This window comes from Equus asinus, chromosome 3 (assembly GCF_041296235.1).
Source record: "Equus asinus isolate D_3611 breed Donkey chromosome 3, EquAss-T2T_v2, whole genome shotgun sequence".
Lineage (NCBI taxonomy): Eukaryota > Metazoa > Chordata > Mammalia > Perissodactyla > Equidae > Equus > Equus asinus.
Window position 1 is genome coordinate 118,699,624 of NC_091792.1, and position 14,074 is coordinate 118,713,697.

A 14,074-nucleotide genomic window follows, 5' to 3' on the forward strand; every position below is an offset into this window, starting at 1 on the left:
TGGCAATATGGGAGCAATATGCTTAAATGCATTCCAAATGGTTAGCTTTCCCTCACCAAACTTAAGTTGAAAGTAGCCTTTTTGCTTCTTTTCTGGGTCCCAAATACTTGAGTTTGAGTTTCACATCTTGTGTACTCATTGCTTGCTAAGAAGTGAGAGTAATTTAGGATCCCCGATGAATCAAAAAGGATATTTTTAACTTGAATGACTCTAATCTTGGATAACTGTGGGTTGACCATAATAGAGATCTTGTTTTAAAATACATTTGAGAGGATTAGATAAATAATCCAAGGAAAAACTAAAATCTATATAGTAGTCCAGAGCAACGTTAGTTTCTAACATTCTTAGAGAAGTTATTTTGGATATTCTGTCATGGGAAGAGGTGTGCAGAAACTAGGGATCTTTAGAGTTGCCTTGTGGTCTGTGGGAAATATATGGCCTGATCTTGAATTTTTTTTCTTAACTATGTACTTTTTAGCTAAAATAACTCAGAAAGTCCATCCCCAGTCTCTGCCTGAAGAAAAAGGGGCTGATTTTTTTTTAACGAATACAACTCGATTCCTAGTTACATGCACTTTTCTACAATTGCTTTTATGTGAAAGAATTATGAGATTAGATAATACAAGATAAAAGCGACAAATGTGATTATATGATAATAGAGCAATATTAAATGGGTTCTGTTAGGCTGCTCATTTGATCAAAAGTCTTTGCTAAACTGTGGTGTTGAAAATTGACCTTGTGATAATCTCAACAACAGTGGCAAGAAACCCAGTAGCTTCTGGAAAACAAATGTGTTAGTGGAAAACTATTTAAGATTTTTATTGTGTAGGCATAGAATCATTAAGGTGCACCGAGAGGGCCAGTTCTAGCCCATAATCCTATCCAACTGAAAATTTTAAGTTAGCAAAAATCTTCACCCTTTGGGAAACTGATTCTGATGGAAGAACAATGAAACTCCTTTATGTCTAGAAGATAAAATTTTCTGCTACTCTAAACTAGTAGGTTGGGGTCAGAGATTAAGAACTAATGTTTTCATATGGCATTCAGTCAAGGAATGTCAAAACTGGCTAGGTTGTGATAGCTCAATAAACAGTAGGCGTTATATACCCTGTACACTGGCATGTGTGGTCTCTTGCAGAAGGCTCTACCTCCTCTCCCCCCTCCACTGAATGGTTAGTTTTATTTTTATTTGTTTATTTATTTATTTATTTTGAATGGTTAGTTTTAAAACAACAGCAACTAGATTCAATTTTTTTTCCCTTTTTGACAAAGGAATTTATCTGTTATACGTTATCTTTCTATAACATGGAATCTAGAAGGTAAGATTTACTATCATTTTTGCACTGTATTTGGTTCTCTTTTTGTCTTAGCCATAATCTGACCTCAAAAAACTTACTCTCAGGGTGACAGAATACCTGAAAGTTAGAATATTATGTATTACAAATGGAGTAACGATTACTAGATAGTCATGCGCTGGATACTTAATCCAGATGGGTTCATCCAGAAGTACTTCTTTTTAGTGGTCGTCTGGCTATTTGCAGATTTATTCTATAGCACTCCTTTCTGTCAGGGAGAATGTTAGTTTAACATTGAAAATGTCCTCTCTGGCTGTAAGCTGTGTGTGCGTACCTGTTCGTGTCAGCTTCATATAATCACCAAATGCTTTTTCAGTCCTGAAAACACATCAGTGGTTTGCAGAGTTCTGGACAAACCACACACCCCCTTGCAGATCAAAAATCTTCATCTTTAAATCACAGTCACATTTTATGGAGACTAGAATGACATGGACATATTTGAAGATTCCATAAAAAGAATTAGATATTAAAATTTCATAGATTTATCCCATGAATCAACGTTAGCCTTTCCTTGCTTAGTTAGGAAATGAAAATGCCCGTCCCTTCAGTGAATTGGCAATTTCCTGGGTTAGGAATTGAACACTACAACTGATAAACATTTTCACACCTCTTCTAAAAATTTGTGAGATTTACCTGATGAAGCTGGGTCATGTAGGGGGTCTCCTGTCTGCAGAAACTTTCTGTAGAATCTTTGGATTCTGTTATGCTTTGAGGAAACCAGTTTGCAATGATCTCAGGAGCAGTTTTCTTAAAAGATACAGACGCTGGTTCTGCAAATAGAGTATATAACATTATCACTGGAAAGGCACTGTGAGAAAGACAGATGCACTCAGACAAACCTCTATGGAATTAGTTCCCAGTTATCTTCATTTAGTTTGTTGGAGAACCCAGCCTAGGTTGTAAGAGAACTTGCTCTGAGTTGCCAAATTAACACTGGGGACAACTTTATTTTGATTTTCATCTCTGAGTGATAATGACCAAATGTGTCACATTCCTATAGTGCTTTATATCCCCTTGTTTGGGGAAGTGACTTATTTTAAAACTGTCTTTGCTAATTGTTCCAGTCTTTGATTTTGAAAAACTTTTAATTCAATTACTTTTGTGATTTAATGATTCTCAGTCTTAAATCGTGTGTTTTCAATTCTTCCAGTTATAGTATTATTTAGAACTTTGCATTTTGCATTAGTCTGAAGCAGAATTTATCCCCAGAAGTGTCTCAGAGTACTACTGCTTTATCGTTTTGGTCAGTATTGGGAATAGCTCCTTAACTTAAGACTTGAAATCTAGTCCCAAGTTTCCTAGTAACATCAGTTTGATCTTGGGCAAGTCTTCTAACTTTTGAGTCTGTTTTCTCCTCTGTTGGACTAGATTTATATGTTTAAAGGTCCAGCGCACAAATTCACTGGGTTGGGAATGATACTTCAATGTGGTTAGCCCTTAGCAATTTCACTTTGCAATAGTATATCCACTAGAGGGTATTAAGAGAAGGCAAAGGTAGAGCAACTCCTCTGGCTTGCAATTTATGTCCAAAAATGGAGAATAAAATTTTCAACTCACTTGAGCTGATGTTGGGCAGGAGGTGGAGGGGGCAGTTAAGAGGGTGTTTCCTGCTATTCTCTAATACTTTATTCAAAAAACATTTGTTGAGCTCCTACTATGTATATGCAAGGCACTGTGGCAGATACTGGGAATACTGTACCCTCAGCGCAAATGTGTTCCCTGCCCCTCACAGAGAAGCAGTGTAGCCAGCTGGTTCAAGAGCGCAGACTTCTCTATGCCTCCATTTCCTCCTCTGTAAACTGGGGATAACGATAGCACCCACCTCATAGAGTTGTGGTGGAGGTTAAATGCATTAATATATGTAAAGTGCTTAGAACACTACTTGGATATACACATACCCCATGACCCTGCATCCCACTCTTGGGTATATACTCAACAGAAATGCATGCATATGTTTATTGGGAGACATGCACAAGAGTTTTTATAGCAGCATTATTCATAATAGTCCCAATGTGGAAGCAATGGAAATGTGCAACAGTGGAACAGATAAAGAGGCTAGGGGGATGTATATTCCTCTAATGGAATATTCTACAGCAACAAAAAGGAACAAACTCCTGCTACAAGTAAAATCATGGATGAATCTCACAAACAATGTTGAGTGAAAGAAGCTTGACATTAAAAAATATGTACTAAGTACATCTTGTATGATTCCAAAACTAATCTATGGTGATAGAGGTGAGTATAGTGATAACCTGTAGGGAGGCTAGGGAGATGATTCATGACTGGGAGGCCTCTAGGGTGCTGGTAATGTTTTGTGTCTTATTTGAGTGGTGGTTGTATGGGTGTGTTAAAAGTTGAGCTCTTCGGCTGTTTGTATCTACTCAAAACAGTTCGATAAATTATAAATCTTTAAATGCTAAAGCTGAATTTTCATAGAGATCCAGAGAGATGGAGTGATTTGCTCTGTGTTATTAGGGTCAGAGAGAGACTAGAACACAGGTTTTCTGTTGTCAGTCCCTGCTTTTTCTTCTGTACTGCAGTTTTCTTCTTTGCTATGCTACGTTACGTTACCTTTTCTGATGTCTGTAATGGGTTCCTTTTGAATTACTGCTCATGTAATTAGGTTGGCTTGTGAGTTTGGCTTATTTGTAGAATTACTAAAATGTTATTCCCATTACTAACTACCTTTGAAGAAAACCAAAATTCAGAACTTAGTGGTTTGTGGAGTTTTTGCCCTTTTGTATCCCAGTCTTGATAGCAGTCACTGTGAAGTCTAATTTTAAAGGCTCATGATAAATGCATAGTTGTGCGGAAATTTCTGACTCTGGGAAAGTTTCCATTTACTCTGTTACTTTCACTCATAATGAGCTATGAAAGAAATCATTTCTCAGCATTTTTTGCTCTCACGCAGCTCGTAAACAATATATTTAGTCTAATTTTCAAGGACAGGCATAAACATCTCTTATCAGGTAAAAGCAACAGAAGCTTTTCTCTCAACATGGAAAAACTTGGCATTTCTGAGGCTCTTACCATCTTCATATGCTTTTCTCTTGATGCTCAAAGTTCTTGGGTTTTTGGTATGACCTTCAAATAGTTCTTAAAACAAACAACATGGGAAAAGAAGCATTATGACATCATTTAAAATACATTAGTCTTCAAGCATTCAAGTACACTAAAGTAAGAACATTTAAGCAACTGGACAGGTAAAGAAGAATGAGTTTAAGAATTAGGAGTATTTTGGTACAGGGTTTGGAAAGAAATTAAAACTATTAACTTAGGTACATGTTTTATAATAATTCTGGGGGTCATTTGAACATATAATAGTGTTAGAATTTTATTTCTGAAGAGTTTCTCACTAAATTAAAATGCAAAGAGGAACGTTTATAGAATTTTTTTTAAAAGGTCAATTCCAAGCTTACCATGTTTCCATTTGGCAGTTCTGAGAGTTGGTCGTCTTAGGATGCAGTCAACTTCTTCATAAAATCTCATTTTTCTTTGAGGGTTGCCATTTTTCCTTTGTAAAACTCTATATTCGTATTTTAAATTTTTGTATTTAGTACGACACTGTTTCCAGTCTCTGTCTATTCCTAATTGCGTTAGTCTTCTGGCAATTTCCTCAAATATTTCTTTGTTTCTTGTGGCCCCTTCAAGCATTTGCTGAATTTTTTTGTCAGACCATACGTGTATAAGCGCTCTGACCTCACTGTCACACCAGTGTTTTCCAGCCTCTGTGTCACTCGCTGTTACAATCTCTAAATGACTTTTAGCATCTTCTACAGGAATATGATTACCTATAAATCAACATGATTTGCAATTATTCAAACTTACAGATAAATCATGTATTTGAATGTTATTCATTTAAAACAACTTGGATTGATGTAAAGCACTGAGCATTACAGTGATTTCAATGAGGGTCAAAAAATGTTTTCATACATTCATATTCAAATAAAATATTTTTAAAATTATAAGGCAGACTTATCCCCAATATTAGAATAACTTAGCTGCTTTTCATCAATAAGTGATCTTCACTGGATATTTATGAATATGAAGAGCCTCAGTGTTTACTAATTTCTTGTAGTAAGAAGTAGGAATAGACACTTTCTTCCTCTACCATATTTTATCCACCAGCTCAGGTATGGGGCATTTGGGGTTATACACAATAGAGATCTGCCCTATAACTACTTAAACTGGTGTATATTAGACTTTAAATATCAAATTAACATTTAAAATTTAACAGTTTAGGGCCCCTGGCATAGTGGTTAAGTTCGGTACGCTCTACTTGAGCAGCTTAGGTTCACAGTTTCGGATCTTGGGCACAGACCTATACCACTCATTAGCCATGCTGTGGTGGTAACCCACACATATAAAGTGGAGGAAGCTCGGCATAGATGTTAGGTTAGGGCTAGTCTTCCTCAAGCAAAAAAAGAGGAAGATTGGCAACCGATGTTAGCTCAGGGCTAATCTTCCTCAGCAAAAATAAATAAAATTCAACAATTTAGACCCCATACCTGACCCAGTGGCACTTTGTGGTGCTGTGAGGCTGCCCACCTCTTCTGAGACAGTGCTTATGGTATCTTCTTCTGTCGGAAAACAAAGAGAATAGCAATTTAAATTTGTTGTTTACAAAACTCTAATCTACTTTCGTAATTGAAGATTGTGCTGCAAAACTAAAAACCAGTAAGGCTGGATTCCAGCATCAAAACTGTAACCTTGAAGCCAAGAGTGTATGCCATCTCTAACCAAATTTTAAAATGGCCTTGTAGTATTCACCACCTTCAAAATCTTAGGAGTATTCTGCCTTAAAAGTCACAAGGCAGTATGCTGTATTTGGAGTATGATAGAACTTTTAGACCCAATTTGATAACATCTTTCATTGTTACATTTTAATGCTTGACAAAGAGTTCTTAATCTGTTTGCTCATTTGATCCTCATTATAACTAAGAATGATCTTCACTGCAATACAGTACAAAGAGATAAAAGACATTAAGTGGTTTTAGCAATTTCATGTTGAGACATTAACAGCAGACAGGTGTTAAACATTTTAAGGAACCAATGGTGCTTAGCCTGGTAAATATAACATGGATTTTTCTAATGTACCAATGTATGCATAGGATGTCTACAAATCAGCTGTTTGTAATTTGGCGAAAGCTCCTCCTCATATGCGGATGTTGGATTGCTACGTTCAAGTATAGAAATGCTATGATATTATTCTTTTACCTCAGCTGTACTTTCCTATACACTGGGACGTTATTTTTTTGAAAAACATTCTGCATTACTAAATATAGTTGTCTATGCAGTTGCTTGTAATGACTATTGTAAAACTAGACAATAGTTGGTGTTAATACACCAGTGAGGCAGAACGTGGTTAGGGGGCACATAAGCATATTCAACAGTAGGTATGTGGAGATTTATATCAAGATAGGACCAGATCTTCTTATTAAGGACATTTGCACAGTGAGACTGGGATGAAGTTTAGCTTTTAGCAATATCAAGACCTCAAATGACAAGTACTCTGGAGCCACATAGGGCTACCTAGTAAGCTATTTTTTTAATTGAAATTTTTGCTGAATAATTGTAGATTCACCTGCATTTGTAAGAAATAAGAGAGAGATCCCCTTTATACTTTGCCCAGTTTTCTCTAATGGTAACATTTTGTAACACCATAATATACGATCACATCAAGGATATAGACGTTGGTACAGTCCACCATTCTGATTCAGATTTCCCCAGTTTCACTTGTACTCATTTGTGAGTGTGTGTATGTTTTTATCACTATGTAAGGTTCATGTCTCCACCGTCAAGGTCAAGATATTCAACTATTCCAACAGTATAAGGATCCCTCTGGTTGCCATTTTGTAGCTACACCTACTACCTTCCATGCCCAAACCCTTCTCCTACCCTTGCCCCAGTGGCTACTTTTTCAAGAGTACAAGTCCAAGGTAACCTTTGAGCTCAAACCTTATTTCAGCAGAATATGAATTTATAACATTTTACTTGTGACTAAAGCCATCAGTTCTAGGCTAAGGTACATATCGTACATATTGAGAAATAGAAACATTTATGGAGATTAGGTGTTATGTAGAAATTCTGAGTAATTAGTCCTAGGAAATAAGATGTCATATGGGGGAGGAATCCTTAAATTTAACATCTTTTAAGGAAGGAGGCGCATTTAGTTTCTCTTGTGTTTCTGCCCCACCTGTGTGTACTGCAATTTAATTCTGGCACTAACTACCCAGAGTTAGCATCAGACTCCACAGCTTTAAAGGCTCAATCTTCCACAAGACTGCTCTTACTTCAGCTGCTAGCCACACTTCCAGCTGAGTGGCTGCAAATTCCAGGTCTGTTATGACCCTCCTTCAGGTTTGATAATTTGCTAGAATGACTCATAACTTAGGAAATTGCTATACTTAGGATTACAGTTTTATTCTGAAAGGTAGAACTCAGGAACAGCCAAATGAAGAGACACATAGGGCAAGGTCTGGGAGGGTCCCGGATGCAGAGCTTCCTTGCCATCTCCCTGTGGAGTCAGGAGATATCATCCTCCCAGCACATCAATGTGCTCACCAACCAGGAAGCTCCTCTGAACCAGAGTTCTTGTTGATGTGATTCATTATGGCATGATTAATTATATCACTGGCTACATGATTGAACTCAGTCTCCAGACTCACTCCGCTGCTGGAGGTTGGGCTGGCCCAAAAGCTCCCACCCTCTAATCACAAGGTTGGTTTTTCTCATGACCAGCCCTTTCCTGAAGCTATCTAGGAGCCCACCTTGGGTCACCCCAGAATAAAGAAGACACTTCTATCACTGGAAATTTCAAAGGTTTTTGAAGCTGTATGCCAGGAACTGGGGACAAAGGTCAGATATATTCTTTGTTATGTCACAGCTTCTTAAAAGTTTATTAAAATATAAAGCAGTAAGAATTAGGAAAGTCATGCCTTTATAATTAACAAGTTGCTTATATTTAAATTTATCAGCTTACATATATCTGAGCTTTTTTTACATTTATAATTCTTAGGTTTTCTGAAATTTTAACAATCAAGTCTTTATCTGGATCTCCTATTGGATTAAAATTTTAAAGCTTCTCAATGTGTTGTTTCACATGACCAAGGTACCTTAATTTACATAATGATTTCACTGATTACCCGAATTGTATGCAAAATATACAAAAGTGTTTAAATATTCCATTTTAAAGAAAATTATTTCCAATTTTTGGTCTGTTAAAAGAAATAAATTAATTGCAGAAAACAAGATGCTTAGCATACCTTCTGAGATACTAGTAATAGATACTTTAATGCCCTCTGCTGGCCATCACATTGCTAATTTTTGTTAAATTATGGGGATAATGAAAATTTTAATTTTGGAAATACATTTTATCACAGCCAAAAGGAAGAAGTTAGTTTTACAATTCTTCTTCTTTTTTTTTTTTCTGAGGAAGATTAGCCCTGAGCTAACATCTGCCACCAATCCTCCTCTTTTTGCTGAGGAAGACTGGCCCTGTGCTAAAATCTGTGCCCATCTTCCTCTACTTTATATGTGGGACACTGCCACAGCATGGCTTGCCAAGCAGTGTGTAGGTCTGCACCTGGGATCCATACTGGTGAACCCCGGGCCCCCAAAGTGGAATGTGCAAACTTAACTGCTGTGCCACTGTGCTGGCCCCTACAATTATTCTTAAAAGAACAGTGTCGTCTTTCACTTGTGATTTTTAGGCTGAAGATAAGAGTGACTTCCTCTAATAGGATATAATGTACTACTGCAGGACTTCTGTGCTGAGTTAAGTATGTGTGTCTCCACCCCTCCAAGCCAAAATTCATCTACCTGTGACTGTCCTATACTAGAAAGCAGTGACCTGCAAGAATACCAAGATATTGAGGCATTTCACTTCATATAAATGGCAGCTGATTTGGAGATGAATTAAGTCAGTTTTGTTTCTCCTACTTAGAAGAGACAGGTAGCTGATAAGATTGTCAAACATTAATTTCTCTTTAGGCATTCTTTCTCCTCTGCTAACTTTCTGATTCCTTTTATCCTCTTTTGCTTATACTTCAGACTGGGGAGAAAAATTAATTTATATTAGATCCAAAGAAGTAGTTATTCAATTTTCCCAGATCTTTTCTTTTTACTAAATATAATAGGCCTAGCCTAAGAGTTCTCTGATTTTTCCCAGTGATTAACTTCTTTCATATTGCCTTAATCATGCATTTTTAGGTGTTCATGTAGTAGAATTAGCTAATTTTTCTCCCCTGAATGGAATCAAATTAGAATTTATGTTATTACTCTCCTCAGCCTTCTGCTGATCTTATTCTCTACACAAGACAACCTACCTATGGTTTTCAACTGTGGCTGTGCTTGATGATCTATAAAAATACAGGTGTCTAAACCCACTCTACAACCTATACTGGACCAAAATCTCCAGGAGTTCTAAATTGGCAACTAATTATTTATCCAGAATCCAGGGGGTCCACAGCTCTGGCTGGATTTTTGTTTGAAATTAGAAAGAAACTTATAGGATACATTTAAGATAGGAAAGAAATTACTTTGGGGGGATCAGTTTTATCTCCTTCAATGTTAATAATATGGACAGTAGCAACTCCAGTTACAATATTTCATCAGTAAAATATATAAAATAAAAATGAGGTAACCTGTACCTATTTTTACATGAAAATATCATTTTATTGTGTTTTTGTTTCTAAAGAAAGAACATTGGATGTGAATTTATTTCCTAAAGATAAACATCTGTATCTTTATACCTCAATGCAACAACTTTCTAAGTAGCGGAGTGGTGATTTATGCATCAATAGGTATATATTACGGGTGTGCCTAAAATCCCTGCCTGTTTAAATTTTTTTCATATGTATTTAGATATGATAAAACCTGTGTGGGTTTTACCTTTGCTTTTATTTTCATGTGAAAAATTAAAGTAGCGTAATTTCTAGAAGGACTGTAAATATATCCTGTTTCATATTTTCTGGATATATTCCAAATTAACGTGTAAACATACAAAACAATTTTTTTTAAAAAACTGTCAGTTTATATCTTACTTAATCTTTTCCTTTTACATTTAAGAAGTGATCTTGAGGTATTGTAGTTAAGTGAGTTTTCCAGAGGACTAACAAGCTAAAATCTTCTGAATGCCAAAGCTCTTAATTTTTTTCATGGAAATCTTTCTATCTTATTACACAGGATAGCAATCTGATTTTAACTGTTAATGACAGGAATCATTGCTATGATGCCATCAGAAACCTTGGGAACATACAGTTTGTTTGCCCATTGTCATCATGCCCGTAGTCAGCTACGTGTTCCTGTCCAGCTAGTCTTCTTAATTTCCCTTCGTTTTTACCTGTCACTGTTCTAACAGCTTTCCTTTCTTCCACTGAGCTTTTCTTTTTCCCTTCCCCAAAGCCCTCCAGTGCATAGTTGTATATCCTAGCTGTGAGGGCCTCTGATTGCGCTATGTGGGACGGCGCCTCAGGATGGCTTAATGAGCAGTGCCATGTCCACGCCCAGGATTTGAACCAGAGAAACCCTGGATCGCCAAAGCGGAGCCAGCATACTCAACCACTCCACCATGGGCTGGCCCGGCCCCCATTGAGGTTTTAGTCATATCTGATAAATCAGAAGAAGTTTGCCAAGAATGTGGGGAATTTGATTACCTTGTTTTATTAGTCAACAGTGATCTTTGATCTTTACACTTTCCAAGGCTATATGAAGCTTTGGACTGAAAGGCTTATGTGCAAGGTCTGTGACAGCCAGGCTTCTGCTTGGGGCCTTGGTGGTCCCCCACCCTACCCCCAATTTTGGTTTGCATAGAAGAGGCAAACTATCAGATAGGAAGCACTCGCTCTCTTCCACCCCCTTAGTACCCTATACCATAGGGGAGCGTGTATCAGAATTACCTAAAGGACTTGACAGATTGATGGGCCCCAACCCCAGAGTTTCTGATTCTGGATGGGGCCCTAGAGTTTGCATTTTGAATAAGTTTCCAGATGATGCTGATGCTGTTACACTTTGAGAACAACAGCCATAGGGAACATAACTTTCATTAATAATTTCCACCTTCCATTTCTGTATTTTGTGAATATGAGTATTATCCAACAGTACCTCACATTTTATAACGTTCTTGTATATGGTTTTATAACATCTTACAATAATATCTTAGGTATTGTAACATCTTATTATAGTATTATATATAGTTATGTTATAAAACCCATCATGAAGGCCCCCACCCTCATGACCTCATCTAAACATAATCATCTCTTAAAGGCCCCATCTCCAAATATTGTCACATAGGGGGTTAGGGCTTCACCATATAAATTGTGGGGTGACACAGTTCAGTCCGTAGCAGCATTTTATAATAACATCTATATATTTTGTCACACACAAAAAACCAAAGAATATTGTTTTACCTGTGCCAGGACTTCGTTTTGTATCTTTCTCTCTTAGTTCTTCTGACATATTACTGAGCAAGTTATCTTCAGCCGTATCTCCAGCAGTGACTGTATGAACATAATGAGATATATAGTGGTTCGTTTTTGTTTTTTATTCACTTTCAGAATTGCATTTTAAACTCTAATATATTATTTTGCCTTTTAGAGTGAACTTGATACTAAATACCGTGGCTGCTTGTTTTTCTGTAGTTTGGATTCCCTACTCTTAAACATCTTTTAGTTTTAGATATCTGTGATATAGTGATATCTTAGCACTATAGATATCTGGTGTTACAAGTCTCTAATTGGGTGTTCTGACATATAACTGATAGAGTCATCTTCAGCTGCATCTCCAGCAATTGCTGTATGAACATAATCATGCCACCACTCTTGGGCTACTTTATCTCTTGTCATTTTACATTTTAATTTTAATAGGGCAGGTATATAGTTCTCTGGCAGACCTTTTTTTTTCTTTCCAGCCAGTGAAACATTTTAGGATTTCTCACCATTTCCAAATCCTAACTCTCTATCATTCCTTCCTCTCTCTCTCTCTCCTAGAGACACACTCATACTCTGAGAATTAAGATGGCATCATTAAGGCATATATTAAGATCTAGAAACATTACGATGAGTAGAGGTCTTTAAGACCATCTTGTCCAGTTCCCCATTTTACAGTGTTAGGTCTACAGGAGATACTTGGTTGATTCAAGGTTCCAGAGGGACTGAATTGGAACTTGCATTTCCTGACTCCTGGGCTAGAAGTCATCCAGTTTATTTCATGCTTTGTGTATACCATATCTCAGTCCTTTGGGTTAAATTCATTTTAAAGAACTTTATGATGTGTTGCAGAAGAACTTAGACTTCAAAGACATTCTCATGGGTTTTGTATTCTTCTAAGTTCTTCAATGCCCTTTTTCTGTTTACTCACAGTTTTTACGACAGTTAGTATGAAAATTTGTTTTAACTTTGCCATGTAGAGCTCTACTTTTACTTTATTAAAATTGGTCTGTTTTTAAACTTCGCCCTGGAAATCCAATTTTTATTATGTTCTGGAGGAGATCAAATATACATTAAATCTGTTTCATTATAATCCAGCAATTAGCTTGTTGAATAGCTTTTAATGAAACCTATTTAACAGACTGTATTTGTGTTATCATGCTACTGAACATTTTTATATGGTGTAGATAATATTAAGATTACTTTTCTTCATCTTCCTACCTGTCTGATGCTCTTCTGTTTTTACATTGGCACATTCTGTAGCTTGTTCTCTATCTTGGGATTCTTGTTGCGATTTTTCTGTTTTATTGTGTCCCAGAATAGCATCCAACTCAGTAAAAAATTTCATACTCTTAGTCGTGCCTAGGTCTTGAGCCATTCTTACAGTCTTATATTCATGTTTTAAGTTTTTGTACTTTGTTCTGCACTGCTTCCAGTCTCTCTCTATTCCAAATTTCTGAAGCTTGGCAGCAATTTGTTCAAATATCCTTTTATTTCTCACTGTTCCCTCTAGTTGTTGTTGTATGCTTTTATCAGACCAGATGCCTATTAGAGCCCTGACTTCTGGCACAGTCCAGTGTTTTCCTCCTTCATTTGCTACAGTTGGAATAAAAGTTGGATTGTTAGGGGGTTCCATTATTGATATAGAGTTACCTGTATCAGGTGGGGAGGAAAAGAGATAGACATGGGTTACATACATCAGACAAGATAAATAATTGGATGCAATATTAGTAAAGAAAGTAATTTTCTCCATAGGAGATGGAATAACAAATTGTAGCTTAGCTTTTCTCTTTAACAGGGAAGTGAAGTACAGAACCTGAATCTGTTCCTTATCGTGACAGTGACTGGCTTTAATAAAGTTATGTTTTAATTAGTCACGTTTTGATCATCTTTATTCTCTATCATTTCTTTCTCTTCCATCCCAATCCTTTAGTATGTGGGGTGTATGCCAGTATATAGCGAAAGTTGAGATTTATTTACTTGTAGAAAGCAATATAATTACATAAGAAAATGGTTCATTTTAGACAATTTTTTTGTGATAGGATAGGTGCAAGCTATTCTATTTCTTTTCTATTTCTTTATCTAATGGTTTCCGTTGGCTACCTATCAGAGGGAGATTCTGGGGAGCTTTTATAAACCAGTGCCCTGGTCTGCCACCCCCACCCCTCATCCCCAGCTTGCACTTCTAGTTGACAGGCAGGGTTGAGAACCAAGTCATGAATGAAGGGCATGGAAGAGGCACATTCTAACAATTGGTACTTCTTATACCTTGTGACAATAAAAGATATTTCA

At 36.7% G+C, this 14,074-nt stretch overlaps 2 protein-coding genes across 2 annotated transcripts in view; one reads left to right on the forward strand and one right to left on the reverse strand.

The window, feature by feature from the left end:
* Positions 1-14,074, reverse strand: part of PAICS (phosphoribosylaminoimidazole carboxylase and phosphoribosylaminoimidazolesuccinocarboxamide synthase) — a 45,771-nt gene that overhangs the window by 24,940 nt on the left and 6,757 nt on the right. The window contains exons 2-7 of the mRNA XM_070505808.1: positions 13,004-13,435; positions 11,765-11,854; positions 5,864-5,935; positions 4,775-5,146; positions 4,386-4,451; positions 1,989-2,125 (exon numbers count right to left, since the gene is read on the reverse strand). Coding sequence (XP_070361909.1) covers positions 1,989-2,125; positions 4,386-4,451; positions 4,775-5,146; positions 5,864-5,935; positions 11,765-11,854; positions 13,004-13,435 — 1,169 coding nt within the window. The remainder of the gene's footprint in view (positions 1-1,988; positions 2,126-4,385; positions 4,452-4,774; positions 5,147-5,863; positions 5,936-11,764; positions 11,855-13,003; positions 13,436-14,074) is intronic.
* The window catches only part of PPAT (phosphoribosyl pyrophosphate amidotransferase), a 34,715-nt gene that overhangs the window by 1,361 nt on the left and 19,280 nt on the right, over positions 1-14,074 (forward strand). The gene's annotated exons all lie outside the window — the stretch shown is intronic.